The sequence below is a fragment of the Conger conger genome, chromosome 1 (assembly GCF_963514075.1).
Source record: "Conger conger chromosome 1, fConCon1.1, whole genome shotgun sequence".
Classification (NCBI taxonomy): Eukaryota; Metazoa; Chordata; class Actinopteri; order Anguilliformes; family Congridae; genus Conger; species Conger conger.
In genome coordinates this window covers 85,089,781-85,108,533 of record NC_083760.1, presented here as the reverse complement: position 1 = coordinate 85,108,533, position 18,753 = coordinate 85,089,781, and the positions used below count along the sequence as shown (strand labels likewise).

Below are 18,753 nucleotides of genomic sequence, written 5' to 3'. Positions count from 1 at the left end.
GCTCTTAAGGGTGCCTTCCTGCTACCGTTCAGGGCCGCATGATAGATTTATGTGCTGGTGGAAAAGCTTTCACCATGGCATGAATAAACTTTCAATCATAGCCTTGGGTTTTTCCTCTGTCTCTCACCGGCAATGCTCCTCCATTGCCGGGCACAGCAGACACAGTCTGGAGAATCTGAAGTTTGAAGGGATCATCTTTGGAGCCTTCTTGCACCAGAAGTAGAAATGATGAGCTCTAATTTTCTTAACAAGGAGGAGTCTCCCTCATATGCCTTTCTTTCAATATACTAATCACAATGACAGGTGGAATCCTTGTAACTTGTTACAAACAAGTTTTTTTGTTGTTTTTTTTAACACATCCTTAACTGCTTTTATTTTTTCAGGTTTGAAATTACATACTGTAGATGCCTGTACAAATTGAAAGCCCACAGTTCCCCCAAACCCTTAATCTGGACTGTGTTGATAGAGTTTCTTCAGGGCTGGCTTGCTTTTTTCTGTGTTCTGGCCTCTGCAGTTAACCGAAGTAAAACGGTAACACGTAATAAATCCAATGAAGGAGACACTCAATTCACTTAGTGTTTTTATTTCATGCATCGATTTTCTTTCAATCCCAGCCATTATGCGGTATTCCAATTGTCCAATGAAGAAATGTAACCTGGCTCTACTGAGACAGACAGGACAGGATGCAGCAGAGACCGAAGGGCTCAGCGACACGGCGGAAGCCAAATGCGCTCTGGGACACAAACACAACCACACCGACTGCAGGTAGAGGAGGTAGCAGTGGGAGGAGACTGATAAATTGCTGAGAGAGCGAGAGAGAGGGGGGGGGAAGAATATTCTTCTAAAACATTACCCAGAGACAGACTGAGAGTGTTGAGTATCTCTGGAGTTAAAGAGCAGGGATAGAGCTGAGAGAGACAGAGAGATTTAGACCAACTGAATCGCAGAGGCAGAGTGAGCAGTAATGTGAAAATCAGTTTGAGTACAGGCGGGAGAACTGACCGCATTGTTCTTTTTTTTTTCTTTAAATATTATTCATTATTTCTCTTGAAGGACATGGAACTGGAAGATATTGTGGCACATTGAAAGTAAGTGAATGTTCATCTCTTTGCTACTGATTTGGGATTACTTTTTTCTGTTCCCTATCTGGTTTTGTAATAATCTTGAATACCTTGAGCTCATATTCAGTGGCATCGGTGAGCAGATGTCTCCATACAGCATGAATCAGAAAAAATACTCTCCTTCTATGTCATATATCAGCCTGTTCGTGTGCATTTGTGCTGTGAAAATATCAAATGGTTCCCTTAATTTAATACAGATCAATCTCCACATAATTGTAGCCTGGAGCACAGCTGTAGCCATCTGTAGTTATTCAGTCTTTATTGGGTGTAACATGTCAGTTTGTCCCTAGTTAAACCTGTGGTTAGATTCAGTCTTTCGGATGTGTTTGGTGTGTTTGTCCCTTGGTAAACCAAAGGTTTTTTTAGTTTCTTCAATGGGACAGGTCGGTATGTCCCTAGTTATACATGTAGTGACATTTGGTCTTGGATAAGACAGAACATTTTGTCCCTTGTACCTCTTTTTTTGTTAAATGTTTTATCTGCCTGTCTCATACTTTTATTTCCTCTATGAATTTATCTTTTTTTTGGTTGTCTATTTTGTTTTATCTGCTCATAACCGTCTCCTTCTGACTGGGACAGACAAGTAGACTGAAAAATATTTTATTTATTACCCTAGTTCTCAGCTGCCATTGTTCCCTGGGGTTATTTCATTAGCCAGAGAATACAATTTTAATGAGCAATAAAAAATGAATAGCCATCTTTTCTCCATTTTAATTCCAACCCTGCCCGTGTCTCTGACCATGTTTGATATTATAATGTCTATCTGGCTCCAGTCATACGACACTGTTTTTGTAAAGAGATAAGATACATAGCCACTACAAAGCACAACCAACTTACCTTCACAACCAATCCAAATACTGCCCCTATACGCTTTCATATAGGAAGGCATCACACTATATTCATGGTGTCCTTAGTGTTACAGCTGAGATGTATTACTTGTTGGATCCAGTTTCTTAGCAAAACATAACAAACGTTGCCATGTTAATGCTGTTATGAACACAGTTTTTTTTTATTGCAATGGAGAGGGGCAGTTACTCACTAATTAACTACCAACTTCCCCCAGTGTGAAACAAAAAGTAAAACAATGGTCACACCACACTGAGGACATACCTGATCTGAAATGTCCTACCAATTGTTTCCATTTACCATCAACCATCAAGAATATGACCATCCATCCATCCAACCATTATCTTAACCCGCTTATCCTGAACAGGGTCGCAGGGGGGCTGGAGCCTATCCCAGCATACATTGGGCGAAAGGCAGGAATACACCCTGGACAGGTTGCCAGTCCATCGCAGCGCACACACACCATTCACTCACACATTCATACCTATGGGCAATTTAGACTCTCCAATCAGCCTAACCTGCATGTCTTTGGACTGTGGGAGGAAACCGGAGTACCCGGAGGAAACCCACGCAAACACGGGGAGAACATGCAAACTCCACACAGAGAGGCCCCGGCTGACAGGGATTCGAACCCAGGACCTCCTTGCTGTGAGGCGGCAGTGCTACCCACTGCAGAGAATATGACCAGTGGGATTAAAATCCAGAAGTCTGCCAAAGGAGTCACAGTACATCTTTGTACTTTTTTCCTTTTTCTTGTAAAAAATGTACTGGTGAGTCGACCTACCCAAATAGAACATTATGAACTTTCAGGCTGCATTTGGGAAATGTGTTCCTCCAAAAAGAAAAAGTACCTCCACTGTTATTTCTGAGAGTGAAGACATACAGTCCCCTCCAAAGGTACTGGAACAGCAAGGCCAATTCCTTTATTTTTGCAATACACTGAATACATTTTGGGTTAAGGTAAAAAGATGAACACGAGACAAGAGCATCAGAATTTCAGATTTTATTCACTGGTATTTACAACTAGATGTGTTAAACTACTTAGAACATAGCACCTTTGGTATCAGACCACCCAATTTTTAGGTGAGCGAAAGTATTGGAACAGAGAGTATTTAAATATATTAAAGTAAATAACACTTAATATTTGGTAAAATATTCCTTGCTTGCAATAACTGCATCAAGCCTGCAACCCACTGACATCACCAAACCGTTGCATTTTTATTTTGTAAGATTTTTCCAGGCTTTTACTTCCTCTTTCAGTTGTTGTTTGTTAAGGGGGTTTTTCCCCTTCAGGAGGTGAAATGCATGCTCAATTAAATTAAGGTTTGGAGATTGACTAGGCCAATCTAGAACCTTCCATGTTTTCTCCCTAATGAAGAAGTTGTGTTGGCAGTGTGCTTTGGGTCACTGTCTTGTCGCATGATGAATTTCCTCCCAATTATTTTGGATGCATTTCTCCGTAAGTTGGCCTTTCCATCACCTTGGTAGAGGTTAATCTTGGTCTCAGTCCATAAAACTTTGTTACAGAAATTTTGTTGCTCATCTCTCTCCTTCTTTGCAAATTGTAATCTCGCCTTTCGATTCTTACTGCTGACGAGTGGTTTGCATCTTGTGGTATAGCTTCTATATTGCTGCTCTCCAAGTCTTTGAATGGTTGATTGCAATGTCACTGACTGATGTTTTGGGGGTTTTCTTCACAGCTCTCACACTGTTTCTGTCATCAACTGCTGTGGTTTTCCTTGGTCAACCTGTTTGATGTCAGTACACCAGTTTATTTTTCAGGACATTCCAAGTTGTTGAACAAGCGATCCCCAATGCTTGTCCAATGGCTTTGATCTCTTTTCTAAGCTTCAAAATAAAATATCTTGCTTTTCTCCAAAAGTCAGCTCTCTGGTCTTCCTGTTAGTTTATCTATTCTAACACAAATGCAGTCTTCACAGGCAAAACCCAAGGCTAAAACCAAGAGTAAACATTCATAAATATTTATTGTTTAACCAAATCTGGGGAACAAGAAACACTGTCATACTTTTACTCACCTAAGAACGTGGTTGTCTGATACAAAAGGTGATATATTATAAGCTGTTCAACAAATGTGGATAAAAGTACCAGGAAAGCTGAAATTCGGATCTGTCACCTCATGTACATCATTTGACCTCAAACTCAATTGTCTTCAGTGTATATGAAAAACAAAGGAATTTACCTTGCTGTTCCAATACTCTTGGAAGAGACTGTACCTGCTACAGTGGTTTCACTTTTGCCCAAATCCTTGCTTGAATGGGTCACTCACTTCTTGATGAACAGTTTCGAGAAATTCACATAGCTGATGTTGGGACCGCATCATATTCTTTGACTGATAAGGCCAAAAAGAACTTAAATATAGATCATACCCTGACGAAGGCTAATCAAGCCGAAACACATAGGCAGCAATAATGTTTTAAAAATAATCTTCTGTGTGGATATGCCGCATTAATAAAGGTATTTCACTTATCGTCATAGCCCTATGTAAGATAAGTGGATTGTTTGTTTTTTTTTATCATCGCTGAACTATAGCCTGAACTATATCTTTGAATGTACGGAGATTGAATGACCAAGAAGAATAAATATTTGGGCTGCAACAATTTAAATATTAATGCAGGCTACTGGAAGAACACTGCTCATATACCATATATTATATGATCTGTTTATCATTAATAGTTATAAATAAGCAACCAAAAAATAGTCTATGTAAGTCTATTAAATTAAACAGTCTAAATTGCCATATAGGCCTAGATAGCGAGTTCAGTTACATTCCAAAAGTCTTATTCATGTTTAGGTAATGTTTCCCTTGTAGCCTATACACTTTAAGTATAAGTTGTATAGAGTAGTAAACTCATTAACTTGACCAGTTGTATCGGATATATTTCTTGGAAAAAGGCCTAGTACCTAATTGTTTAAATTGGTAGCCTTTCGGGATATTAGCGTCAGTGTAACTACATCGCCTACATGAAGGAAGAGATTCTAAACGGGATGGCCATGCGAAAAGGACAGGTAGATCGGAGTATTAAGCGAGACTGAATAATCGAGGTGAATCGATGCGTGTGGTTTGCCTATTAGAGAGGGGAGAAGATGTGTGCGAGAGAGTGGGAAGGGGAAATGAGAGAGAACAGTCCGTGTCGCTAACCTTTTCAAAGAAGCCCTCTATGCATAGGCAATCCACTTCAGCAACGAGCGCTTTTGAATTAGCATCTACATTTGCATAATTCGTTTTAATTAATACTGGCTTTAAGAGGCAACGGCGCCGAAATAAAAACACATCAAGGTAATTTAAATTTCCACTTTTCCGCTCCTTGTTTGAGCGTGCGCCATGCGTTTAATGTCCTGTGCGACGAAATCCCGGAACGAAATTATAACTTTAATTTAGCCGGTTAGCCTACCTTGATGTGGAGAAACAAGAAACCGTGCGATTTCTGGCGAAATTGTACCATTTGTGTCCAGTTGAAGGCCTACCTGTGTCACTCCACCAGTTCCATCGTATGTGCCTTGACACTAGACTGTCCGACACTGTTCCTGGAGATCTACCGTCCTGTAGGTTTTCATTTAAACCCCGTTTTTGTACCCCGTTCTACTAGCTAATTAGCAGCTCAACGAGGTCACTCGCTGAGCTGGTCTCGTTGAGCAGGGTTTGGCAGCCATGCGTCCAGCAGGCTAGGTGACGCAGCTCTCTTCTCACAAACTTACCGGCAGCACCAAGCATAAAATCAAACGAGAAGCAGTAGAATCCAATGTGGAAGATATACACTTTTGTTTTAAAACGAGCCGAAACCATTGCACAAATGTTTCGTGTTTCTGTTTGTGGGTTTGATCTGTCTGTCTTCTTGTTTACATGGTTTCTTTGAACAGCCTGTAATATGATAAATATGAAAAATAATTGAGAGTAGGCTATCTGTTTGAATAATCGACTGCATGACCACCTACCTAGATTTTCATAGATTAACACTTTTTTTAAATGTAAATCTTAATCACAAAAACATGAATGACACTTGTCAGAGGTAGCTAAATTGCAACCAGCATATTGCTTATCTTGTTTGGAATTGAGATAGAGATATATGGTATTTTGGCATATGTTTTCTTTCTCTATTGCTTTTGAATCCCAATATTGTCCGAGTCGGTGGTTCGATCCCCGGTGGAGCCACAATAAGATCCGCACAGCTGTTGGGCCCTTGAGCAAGGCCCTTAACCCTGCATTGCCCCAGGGGAGGATTGTCTCCTGCTTAGTCTAATCAACTGTACGTCGCTCTGGATAAGAGCGTCTACCAAATGTCATTAATGTAATGTAATGTGCTAATAAAAGGTCTAACAAACTCCCAGTGTCCTGGCTAATATCACAATCGGCCAATCCAGTGTGGCCGTCTGATCTTACTCCGGTTTTGCTACCTAGGAAATCTTGCGTGGCTGGTGGGTGACCTGTCAAACTGAAGTGGTTGAGGTTCTTAAGAGGGTTAAAAAAAAAAATGTTATAAACAAAAACATTTATTTAAAAAAAAGTTGTCCATTCATTATGTTGTACAGGCCTGGATGTTCTTTGCTGAGTGGGCTATGCCTTTGTGTACCTGTACTGTATGTTTGAATCGGACCTTGACAATAATTCATCATTGATTCATATGATTGCACGTTTCCTCTTTGTCTCTGTGTTTGCTAATCTTGTGGTACAGTTTTATTCAATCTGCACATATAGTACTGTATTTCTCTGACCCTGAAATAGATTTTCTTTCTCATCCCAGGTTGTATTTATGAGCCGGCCTCATTGCTGTGGCCTCTCCCTAGTCAACCAGACTCACTGTGATCGACTGTGCTGTACGTGCTGCTGTTAGGCCGCCAGCCATCTCCTCGGCTCGTTCAGGCATTGAGCACAGAGGACATACTTCATTTACAGCTCGTTCAGGTAGACGCTGGGCTGACGATTGATCAGAGGTGTTCACCGGTGCGCAGTGAGACATGGATCCTGCCTCCTTCAATCAACTCTGTAGTCAATTATTCACTACCGCACACACACAACTGCTGTCAAATATGGTTGTGGATCAAGGTCATTACCCTCAGGCACACCTCGAAATCAACCAGACAGCAGAATTACTGTTTTAAAATGGTCATCTCTGGCTACATCACACTCCGCAAGTTACATTATTGGCATTTGGCAGACGCTCTTGTCCAGAGCGACAGACAGTTGATTAGTCTAAGCAGAAGACAATCCTCCCCTGGGGCAATGCAGGGTTAAGGGCCTTGCTGTGGCAGATTTTATTGTGGCTACACCGGGATTAGAACCACCGACCCAGTTGCATGTCCCAGTCATTTACCTTAACCACTACGCTACAGGCCGCCCCTAGGCACAAGGTGAGATCCTTTCATGGCCCAAAACCCTGAACGATGCCCCTGGTCCCACATGTGAGCTCTATGAAGAATGCCGTCAACCTTCTGAAATGTCTGAAAGTTGATGAACGCTTGCAATCCATTTTTTTTTACATTATATGCATTTTACAGCCTCTCTTATCCAGAGTGATGTACAAAGCGGCAAAGTGCAAATCCTTACCCGGGACAAGTGCGGTGAAAGACTGTAGAGGGAAGTACAGATTCAAGTGCTAAGGATACAACAAAGATAAGGATTTGAGGCTTGTAGATTAATCTGACAATGAAGGATTATATCTATAAAACCATTTTAGGAAACACAACGCTAAAGAATAATGTACACTTATGTTGGAACAACAATAAACATTTTACATGAAAATGCATTCCTGCATTCCTATTGAGTGTAGATAAACTCGATCTTATCAGCAGATGAGGGATACCACTGGCTACTCCGCTTTTTTTTTTTCAATAAGACGAGTCCTTGGAAGATTCATTGGGATTCATGTCCTAAATTGTATGGGATTCATTCCTTAACTTGTATTGCAAGCTTCTCTGTAGACTGTGTGCATGCACTGTAACCAACACCTTATTGTGTCGTGCTATAGAAAGATGTTCCAAGTGAATGTGTCCTTCACACACTGTTATCATTGTTCAAATTCGCCATTAAAGCTATGTGCATGCTATAGTTTATAATTACGCGTGTATGTAATTATTTTAGTATTCGGGGTATTCGAGCTGCCAATGTATGTATACTTGGAAAGTTGATTTACTCTTCAAGGCTTCAAGTTTTATCTATGTGGTCACTCTAGGACTTGGAACTGTGCTTTCCTCTAGGGTCTTCAACGTGCTTGTCCCTGGTTCTGATTTGCAATTGATTATTGTAATTTTATTGTACATCGTCCTGGATAAGAGTGTCTGCTAAATGACTTTTATGTAATGTAATAGTCAACCTCCCAATCCATATAATATATTCTATTTTACATCTGTGAAGTTTCTCTGTGAGACATATTTTGGAAGAATAGTTCAGCAAATCACATCATACATGATAATTCATTCCTCATGCTTAATGAACTGCCTTACATCAGGTGTTACTTGTTGTGTGCCATGTCTGAGATCCTCCATCCACCTTTTTACGAACATAGTAATGTCAGCGGGGGTGATGGACATTTAACGTTCAACATTTCCTCAGTTTACATTACTTTGTTATTAATTACACACTTTATTTAGGAGGAGTTACGCATCGTATCATTCTCCCAAGAATATAAAACAAATGATCTATAGTAGGTTCAGCTGAACTAATTAACCCACAATAACGTATTAAGGGACAGTGAGTCTGCCGACCCGTACAGAACCTGTAAGCGGGAGGGTGCCTGTGTGTGGCTGAGTGTGTCCTTGCTCATGATTGCCCTGGCTTTCCACGTAAAGACTCACTTGTCTGAAGCCAAAGGGCCACAGCAGCATTTGTGGGAGGCTGACAAGTGATCGATAGCCAATAATGATGTGGTTTCCACCTCGCCGCGGCGAGGTCAGGGCCTCACAGCCCCGCCTTCCAGGGTCATCAGTCCCTGATTCATTAACAGGACCAGACAATTGCTCCTTGCACTGTTTTTGGGGACCAGACGGTGGGGGGGGGGGGGGGGTCCAGGCATTGCTGCACTCCAGCAGAGAGGGCGTGCCAAATCAAAGCCATCCTATCCAAAAATTGTGGTTGTGCCGTGATCCAGTTGCGTTGTGATGGCGTTCCAGTAGCTCTGGCTATTTCAAAGTACTGTATTTTGTTTTTATGACAACCCTTATTCAGTGTACAACACAGGGTCGCGTTTTAACAAATGCTTTGAACAAAGTTTGAGGTTATGAAGCTGTCCTCCATAAACATATATGGAGGATGAAATCATCCTTCTTCCATATACTGTATGGTTAATACAGGCAAGACAAAAGTCTCTTTGGTTTTCTTTATGGTTTTATAGCTACCCATTGATTTTATTGGGCGTATTATTTGGTTCCTTGAAATCATTCTTGGTGTTTTGTTTTTAATTTCTTTTGGGAACATTGTTATGGTTTGAAGGTCATTGGTAAATACTTTCTTCTGCAGTGTTTAAATTAAGGGGACATAAAAAAAAAGTTTTTATTTCTCTCTCCAGATCAGCACTACTCCAGGATGGTTGAGACTAATCTGTCCCTGGAGGAGGACTTCTCCCCCTCTCCCTCCCTCCCCCCGCCCGTCTCTCCCTGCTCCCTGCTCTCCAACTCCAGCTCCTCCTCGCAGTCCTCCCCTCCGTACAACTTCTACGCCGTCCTGCTGGTGCTGCTCATCTTCTGCGTGGTCTTCGGGAACGTGCTGGTGTGCTTGGCCGTGTCGCGGGAGCGCGCCCTGCAGACCACCACCAACTACCTCATCGTGTCCCTGGCCGTGTCTGACCTCCTGCTGGCCACGCTGGTCATGCCCTGGGGCGTTTACCTGGAGGTCCGTCTGTCCGTCCGTCCATCCGTCCGTCTGTCCATCCTGCGTGTGCGACCCCGCGCTGCCTCCCTCCTTCTCCCTTTCGACTTTGTTACGCCTCTTTTCTTTTCTTTTTTTTTTTTGCACTGCCCTGCCGTTCTTTTCTTTCATGCCTTATCTTTTTGCTATCCTCCTGTTTGACGGTCCTGTGATGTTGCTTAGATCACGGCTGCCCAGTGCAGTTCCTCCTTGAGATGTAATGTGGAGGCTTTAACTAACAAATCAAAGCTCATTCAACAGCTAGAGGTGTCGTGACAAAATATGGGCTGAAAATGAAAACCTGCATGTAGGCCTCTGGGAGCAGGGTTGGGCAGCTCTGCTTTAGAAATGCCGTACACCTCTTTTTCTCAGTTTCAGTGTGTGATCACCGCTGTTTTATCCCCCTTCAGTCTTTCCCGTAATTTCTTCACACTTTCTCTCACTCTCCTCTCCATTGGTGTCATGCATTTATAGTCCCTATAGGTTATGTTTCTTGTTGTTTTTACCAAACCACTTTGTTCTTTTTTTTTATATCGCTGTCCTAGCAGGAAAGTGCTGCTTTTGATATATCTCCTATGTCCCATAAAAACTGTCTGTAATAAACCACTTACTCATCTAATGTCTCGGTGAGACTCCTCGATAACCTGTCTTATTGAAGCTGTCCGTCATAAACTATCCCTCGGTGACAGTGGGTGATGTGACCTTCATCTTCTCCTGTGTGCCAGTAAGACTCTTTTCTGCTGCAGGTGATGGGCGGTTGGAGGTTCAGCCCCATATACTGTGACATCCTGCTGACGCTGGATGTCATGATGTGCTCGGCTAGCATTCTCAACCTCTGTGCCATCAGCATCGACAGGTGAGGGCTGTCTCGCCACCCCCCTTCCCAGCTAAATCACGATGCTTCCAAGAGCATTGTGAGAAATTCCATTTTGTTTGCCGTTTGGTTCGTTTGAGATCACAGTGATGGAGATGTTCCCCTGCCCTGGGTATAGACTGCTCTGATTGTGGGGGGGAGGGTGTACTCAGATTTTAGGGGGGGGGACCAAAGAATATGAGGTCGCAGTGCAAACTGTTAGCTGCGATTTGAAGGTATTCATTACAGCCGGACTGGGTCATCTGTGTAGGAATTAATTCCAGTGTTTATTTGTTTCCCAAACACTCAAACAGTCTCATTGAATTTAATTGTTCCAAGCAAGTTCAAAATGGTTCTGGGCATAATACACACACATTCACTGGCAGCATCCCCTGATAGTTAGCATTCAGTGTAGTCTCTGTCTCTGTCTCTGTCTCTCTTTCTCTCTCTCTCTCCTGCTCTCTTACTCGCTCGCTCTATCTCTCTCTATCTCTCCTCTCTCTTTCTCTCTTTCACACACACTCACTTTCTCTCTCCCTCTCTCCCTCTTTCGCTCTCTCTCTCTCTCTCATTCGCAGGCTGTATGACATGTTACCCAAGCTGCGAGCAGATTACACGTGAAATTAGATGTAGTCAAGGCTGGTGTCAAGGTCAATATAGAAGATCAATAGCTTTAACAGTAAAACCGTCTCTCTGCTTCATAACCTACCCCAGCAGTCTGCACCTTCATCTTCTGCAGAAAGCCGTCACATTCAAAAGCAGTAATTCACACGGACTGGTGAAGTAGCAGTAGGACACAAGCGTTCATCTACCCTAGCTGGGTCTGAGAGGGCCAGGGGGACAAGGATGGGGGTGGTGAACTCTCCGCTCGATCGTTCTGTGGGGGGAAGTGTGTTTTTGCATGCTGCAGGGAGATAAGTGGTATCAGGGGTAGGAACGGACTGCAGGGATATCAGATCCTCTGTGGATTATTAATGTCCATGTCTGTTTTTAACCTTCCGTGCCTTTCTTCGTATACTTCTACATGCACTAAAATCATTACCTCCTCTCTTAAACCTTTCCTCTGAAAAGTTTCAAAATGTTTTTTTCCCCCTGTTTTTATGTTTTAAATATCCAATACCCATTGTATTATTTGGATGGCCTATGCACCTTGTATGGTGCCAGGACTTAATAAAATCACTGTCTTCTTCATTATCATCATCGCCCATCATGTTTTAGCTGACTGTAGTGTGTGTGTGGGTGTGTATTTAAAGGTACACTGCAGTGGCCATGCCCTTGCTGTATAACACGAGGTACAGCTCCCGGAGGAGAGTGGCTCTTATGATCGCTGTGGTCTGGTTCCTCTCCTTCGCCATCTCCTGCCCCCTGCTGTTCGGACTCAACAACACAGGTACACACTCTAACACCCTCATGACCATAGAAGAAGCAAGCAGTCTCCCAAACCAGTACAACCCCCCGGAGGCCGTCAGCACAACAACGTTTGACAAAGAGTGCGGTGACTGCTTCACTTAAAGAACAACCCCTCCTCAGCCAGTCGAAAGGTACATAAGTACAGTATAAATGCTGTGTCTGTACCTCCCAGCCAGTCGAGAGGTATATAAGTGCAGTATAAATGCTGTGTCTGTAACTCCCAGCCAGTCGAGAGGTATATAAGTGCAGTATAAATGCTGTGTCTGTACCTCCTCAGCCAGTCGAGTGGTATATAAGTGCAGTACAGCTGTGTCTGTACCTCCTCAGCCAGTCCAGTGGTATATAAGTACAGTATAAATACTTTGTCTGTACTCCTCAGCCAATCCAGTGGTATATAAGTACAGTATAAATGCTGTGTCTGTACCTCCCAGCCAGTCGAGAGGTATATAAGTGCAGTATAAATGCTGTGTCTGTACCTCCTCAGCCAGTCGAGTGGTATATAAGTGCAGTACAGCTGTGTCTGCACTCCTCAGACAGTCCAGTGGTATATAAGTACAGTATAAATGCTGTGTCTGTACCTCCTCAGCCAGTCGAGAGGTGTGGAAGTGCAGTATCGCGGACCCGGCCTTCGTGGTCTATTCCTCCGTGGCCTCCTTCTACGTGCCCTTCATCGTGACCCTGCTGGTGTACGCGCAGATCTGCGTGGTCCTGCGTCGCCGGGGGCGACGCACAGCCCCGCCCCGCAGACACGCCCTCCACGTGCAGGGAGGGGCGGAGCCTGGCGAGGGCCAGAGGCAGAGGAAGGTGAGGAAAAAAAACAGTCGCTGATGTGTTGTGATTGGGGTCTTCTGCGGGTCTGTCGAGGACGCTAATCTCCCCTCGTTCTCTGACTCTGACTGTGCTGTTTGTTGTCGCTTTATTATTGCTAGCGTTATGTTTGCTAAGATGGTTTTATTGCTACTTTCCTTTGTTCGCCTCATCAATTTTTTTTATCTATGTGGTCATTCCTAGCACTTGGAACTGTACTTCCCTCTAGGGTCTTTCAGCACACTTGTCCCTGGTGATGGGTATGCACTTTGATGTTTGTCATTCTGGATGAGAGCGCCTGCCAAATGCCTGTAATGTAATGTAATGTATTATAATGTAATGAGTGCTCCATGTTTTATTTTCAGTGCTTTCTTATTATGACTATTTTAATAATTAACTGCATATTGCCAACGCACATTGTTTGTACAGTAAACGGCAAACAATGATACTGATAATTGATAAATGATCACATCATATTATCATTTATCAATGAAAAATATATAAAATAGTGAAGTTGTAACATTCTATTGTGAGTCTTACACTTGTGTTTCATCCTCATGGGGCGGCCTGTAGCGTAGTGGTTAAGGTACATGACTGGGACCCGCAAGGTCCGTGGTTCTAATCCCGGGACGCATCTTAATCACAAAGCATGAATGACACTTGTCCGAGGTAGCTAAATTGCAACCAGCATATTGCTTATCTTGTTTGGAATTGAGATAGAGATATATGGTATTTTGGCATATGTTTTCTTTCTCTATTGCTTTTGAATCCCAATATTGTCCGAGTCGGTGGTTCGATCCCCGATGGAGCCACAATAAGATTCGCACAGCCGTTGGGCCCTTGAGCAAGGCCCTTAACCCTGCATTGCTCCGGGGGAGGATTGTCTCCTGCTTAGTCTCATCAACTGTACGTCGCTCTGGATAAGAGTGTCTGCCAAATGCCAATAACGTAATGTAATGTCATATTCTGTCCATCTTTCCTCCTCTGTTTTTGTCCATGACCTCTGCATCTCCTTATCCTCCCATTATCTTCTCCATCTCTCTTTCCTCCCTCTCATCTCATCCACTTGTCCCCCCTTCCCTTCTTTCTCTCCCCAGAATAAGTGCACCCACCCTGAAGACGTGAAGCTCTGTACTCTCATACTTAAGCCCCCTGAGGCAGCCCCTCACCGCAAGAAAGTGGTGAGTCCCCAAAAGAAGAGAGAGGGAATGTCAATTCTGTATGATGTACTGTATGATAACATAGTGCTACATTACATTACAAAGCATTTAGCCGATGCTCTCATCCAGAGCGACGTACAACAAAGTGCAGTTCAAACACAAGTACAAGTGTGAAGAGGACCTGAGAGGACAGTACGTTTCCAAGTCCAAGCGTGACCATACAGATACAATCGGAATACAACAATCAACTTCTGAACTAGCATACCACACGGTTGGCAGCTAGAATACCCCGAGTACAACAATGCAATATCTAATACAATACAACAATATCTATATATGGGCTGGGCAGTGAAATATAATCAGGCATCATTTTCATTTACAGGCTATGCATTCTTTAATAAGTATGATGAGATAAGTCATTACCTCACCATCCATCCATCCATTTCCTTGATCACCTCCTAGCCAGGGTCCCTTGGGTGGGTGTGTGCTGGAGCCTATCCTATGCAGTGGATGAAGGACAGGGTTACAGGATTGAGCAGGTCGCAAATCCATTGCAGAGCCTTTCCACATCACAACCAAACAGGACCGAACCAAACTGGACTGAGTCAGAGAAATGGAGAGATAAATAATTCAGGCTCTGAACATGTCTGCTGGTGAAATATTGACAGAACTGGGCCCTGGCAGTAACTCATTTGTCTGACACTGGGCTCATTCCAGTCTCTTATTTTTATCCTCGTTTTTCTTTTCCTTTCTCGTGACCCAGAAATGATCCACCATCTTTAACAACATTCCAACCCGTGAAATGTTCCTTCTTGGAGCTAAATGTAAAAGTTATGAATTCCCAATCTCCCACATCATCAGCACATCCTTTGCAGAAGTTTTTTTTTCTGAAAGCTTGACCTAATTCGTTTTTTTATTTTTTTATTTCCCCATCTTCACATCATTTTCTAGGCAATTTTTCTAGCCTCTCCTGACAGGTGGAGCTAGGAGTAGGAGAAAGAGCAAGAAAAAGACAAATAAGCTAAAAAGAAAAACAATTAAACTTTCACAAGCAAATGTAAAAAAAAAAAAAAAAAAAAACTGGGTTACTGGGTTTTCCTTCAGGATAGTGACAATGACGTTCCCCTCTGTTTTGGTTGCTTACAGACTCTGGTGAAGGAGGCAGTGGTGCACCCTCTGGAGGCGGAGCCTGTTTGCTTCCTGGCTCAGACGGAGCAGGGTCGGCAGCAGCCCTCCCGAGCCAAAATCTCTCTGTCCGTGTCCGTCTCTCCTGCTCCCCCCCTCCCTCCTGCCCCCCGCTCCGCCCTGGTGCCCCGGGGGGCAGTGTTTGAGGAGGGGATGCGGGGGCGCGAGGGTTGGAGGGAGAGGGACAGAGAGAGGGAGGAGAAGGGAGGGATGGTGAAGGAGAGAGTGAGGGGGAGGCTGTCCCAGCAGAAGGAGAGGAAGGCGACTCAGATGCTGGCTATAGTGCTCGGTGAGAGATGGCGTGGAGACGGAGTGGGGAGAGCCCTGAGAGAGAGGGATAGAGACGGAGCGAGTGCAGAAAGCCATGAAAGAGAGGAGAGTGAGTTATAGAGATGGGCAGATGGAGATGGAAAGAGAGACAGGGCATTAGAGAGAGGAGTACAGATGGAGGAAGGGAGATGGAGAGGACAGAAGGGGCAACGTTTGATGGGTAAAGAAAGAATGGAGAGAAAAGAGGAAGGGAAGACAGAATGAATGAACAGAACCAGAAAAGCAGAAAGGCGCAGGAGCAGAACAGCAGTCTGGAGTGTGTGTGCGTGTATGTGTTCTGAAACATCCAATCACAGGATGTCTTACTGCTATGTCCCCAGGCGTGTTCATCATCTGTTGGCTGCCCTTCTTCCTGACCCATGTGCTGCGTGTCCACTGCAGCAGCTGCTGCATCTCGCCCACCCTGTACAGCGCCGTCACCTGGCTGGGCTACCTCAACAGCGCCGTCAACCCCGTCATCTACACCACCTTCAACATCGAGTTCCGCAAGGCCTTCATCAAGATCCTCCACTGCTGAGTTCCTCAAGGCCTTCATGAAGATCCTACACTGCTGAGTTCCTCAAGGCCTTAATCAAGATCCTCCACTGCTGAGTTCCTCAAGGCCTTAATCAAGATCCTCCACTGCTGAGTTCCTCAAGGCCTTCATCAAGATCCTCCACTGCTGAGTTATTCAAGGCCTTCATCAAGATGCTCCACTGCTGAGTTCCTCAATGCCTTCATCAAGATCCTCCACTGCTGAGTTCCTCAAGGCCTTCATCAAGATGCTCCACTGCTGAGTTCCTCAATGCCTTCATCAAGATCCTCCACTGCTGAGTTCCTCAAGGCCTTCATCAAGATCCTCCACTGCTGAGTTCCTCAAGGCCTTCATGAAGATCCTACACTGCTGAGTTCCTCAAGGCCTTCATCAGGATTCTACACTGCTGAGTTCCTCAAGGCCTTCATGAAGATCCTACACTGCTGAGTTCCTCAAGAGCTTCATCAAGATCCTCCACTGCTGAGTTCCTCAAGGCCTTCATCAGGATCCTCTACTGCTGAGTTCCTCAAGGCCTTCATCAAGATCCTCCACTGCTGAGTTCCTCAAGAGCTTCATCAAGATCCTCCACTGCTGAGTTCCTCAAGAGCTTCATCAAGATCCTCCACTGCTGAGTTCCTCAAGGCCTTCATCAGGATCCTCTACTGCTGAGTTCCTCAAGGCCTTCATCAGGATCCTCCACTGCTGAGTTCCTCAAGAGCTTCATCAAGATCCTCCACTGCTGAGTTCCTCAAGAGCTTCATCAAGATCCTCCACTGCTGAGTTCCTCAAGGCCTTCATCATGATCCTCCACTGCTGAGTTCTGCAAAGCCTTTATCAAGATCCTACACTAATGAGGGTTCTGCATGGCCTTTATATACATTGTTTACAGCTTTAAGTTTACCTTAAGACCTAAATACACTTCACAGCAGAGAGTTCCTCTATGCCTTCATGACGATCCTTCACAGCCATAAGTTCCACAAGGCCTTCATAAATATAATTGACAGCAGAGGGTTCCTCCATGCCTTTCCATAATATTCTGCTCTGCCAACGCAGAGGGGGTTGGGGTTGGGGGTGGGGGGGTTGGTGGGGGTGAGTGGGAGGTCGGCTGCTGTATAGGGAGAAGGGCAGTAGAAACAAACAAAAAGGACATTTAATATGAGAAAAGAAAACACACAAATATCATATTCTCGCTGCTGACTAAGGAAACGTGGACAGAAGGAAAAACCAATAAAGAACTCTGACCAAAACTGAGAGTAACAGAGTGTCAGAAGGAGAGATCGAGACGGCAGCTGACAAGAAAATGCAGATATGAATGGGGTCAGATCAAATCTCAGTACTGTGCTATATAAAAAGCGATACGGCTATAAAATATTGCTCTGCTGTAAATATTCAATCGCCTATTTTGAAAATGCAGTCATTTATGAACACATGAAACTCCTTCACTGTACATATGAAACTATTAAAGCATTGCTTGTGTTTTACTTCGGTCATTTTAGTTTCATTTTGAAATAATGTTTTTAAACTAGGAAGAACCTGCCCAGCCCTGCCATTTGGAGGTCTTCCTTGGTCTCTCATCAAACTGCATTTCAATTCCAAAAACAGCAAGCCGGTCACTGTGCAATCATGCACACGCAATGTACTTCCCTGTACTTATTCAAAATCACCCATGTATTATGGGTAAAACGTGTAATATTTTATTGTAAATAAAACCCTAGCCACCTGTCACCTCTGCATCTGCTGACATTGTGTTGAGTAGCTGAAAGGCAGGCCAGGACAAGGCAATGATGTTGCAGTGATTTGAGATTAACCTCTTAAGTCTCACCATCTTAAGGCTGCAGTTTCAAAGAACTGACTACAGGAAAAGCTTTTTAGACATTTAAGACATTACATTTCCAATTTAATTTGTTAGGCTTGCATAAAAAACATTTTTTTTAAAAAACATCCCCCCATTTTTTTCTGCGTAACAAAACTGTAGCATTTTCAATATGCACGCAGTCTGTGTTGCCTCAGAAAAAAGAGTAGATTTTCTGCCAAAAAAGGTTGACGTTTTACAGTAAACAAATTTATTTTGCTCTGCCTACATCTAAAAAAAGGACTTCCTTTGGAGGTGTTCCAGAGAATCTCTGGTCTGAGTGAATATTTTTGAGAACAACAGTGGAAACACCATTGACAACACAACAGAGGGCATTTTCAGTGATGTGACCCCATTTTATACAGGTGACCACCTAATATATATTTTATTATTATTCAATGTGCTTATAAATAAGGAGCCAGCCTTTTTTTGAATAATACATAGCATGTGAAATAATGGAATGTGTTTGACTTGTTGATGGGGGTTGGGTATTTCACAAAAACGTCAATCTATGCACCTCAATATACAAGTATTATTATTATTGGACTTATTTTTTATGATTTCCTCAATTTGTTGCCGTCGGAGGATAGCTGCAAGGAGAGGGAGTTTGGGACAGAGACATAGGGGAGGGTGGGGGGAAGTGCGAACACCTTTTTTCAGGATAAAATATTGTATAGTTTAGTAAGCAAAATGCATTATTTTACACCCATAATATCATTCTGTTTCCATGTTCCATACCAGGGGTATGACTAGTCAAAAGGGTTCAAGAATAGTAACTGTTTTATTTTGGGAATGTCATTTCATCATAAGCTTGTGT

At 43.5% G+C, this 18,753-nt stretch overlaps 1 protein-coding gene across 5 annotated transcripts; it reads left to right on the top strand.

Moving 5' to 3' along the window:
• The first annotated feature begins 4,925 nt into the window (after positions 1-4,925).
• drd2l (dopamine receptor D2 like) lies at positions 4,926-17,121 on the top strand. 5 transcript variants are annotated; one of them, XM_061242093.1, is made up of 9 exons: positions 4,926-4,994; positions 6,728-6,888; positions 9,488-9,810; positions 10,572-10,681; positions 11,932-12,068; positions 12,675-12,892; positions 13,993-14,076; positions 15,202-15,529; positions 15,891-17,121. In XM_061242093.1, exons 3-9 carry the CDS (start codon positions 9,505-9,507, stop codon positions 16,085-16,087), a joined length of 1,380 nt encoding a protein of 459 aa, XP_061098077.1. In that variant the 5' UTR covers positions 4,926-4,994; positions 6,728-6,888; positions 9,488-9,504; the 3' UTR covers positions 16,088-17,121. The 5 variants fall into 5 exon arrangements, with proteins under 5 accessions (XP_061098077.1, XP_061098069.1, XP_061098053.1 ...); XM_061242085.1 differs by having other exon boundaries at positions 4,937-5,030; XM_061242069.1 differs by lacking the exon at positions 4,926-4,994 and adding an exon at positions 5,084-5,265.
• Positions 17,122-18,753: the final 1,632 nt, after the last annotated feature.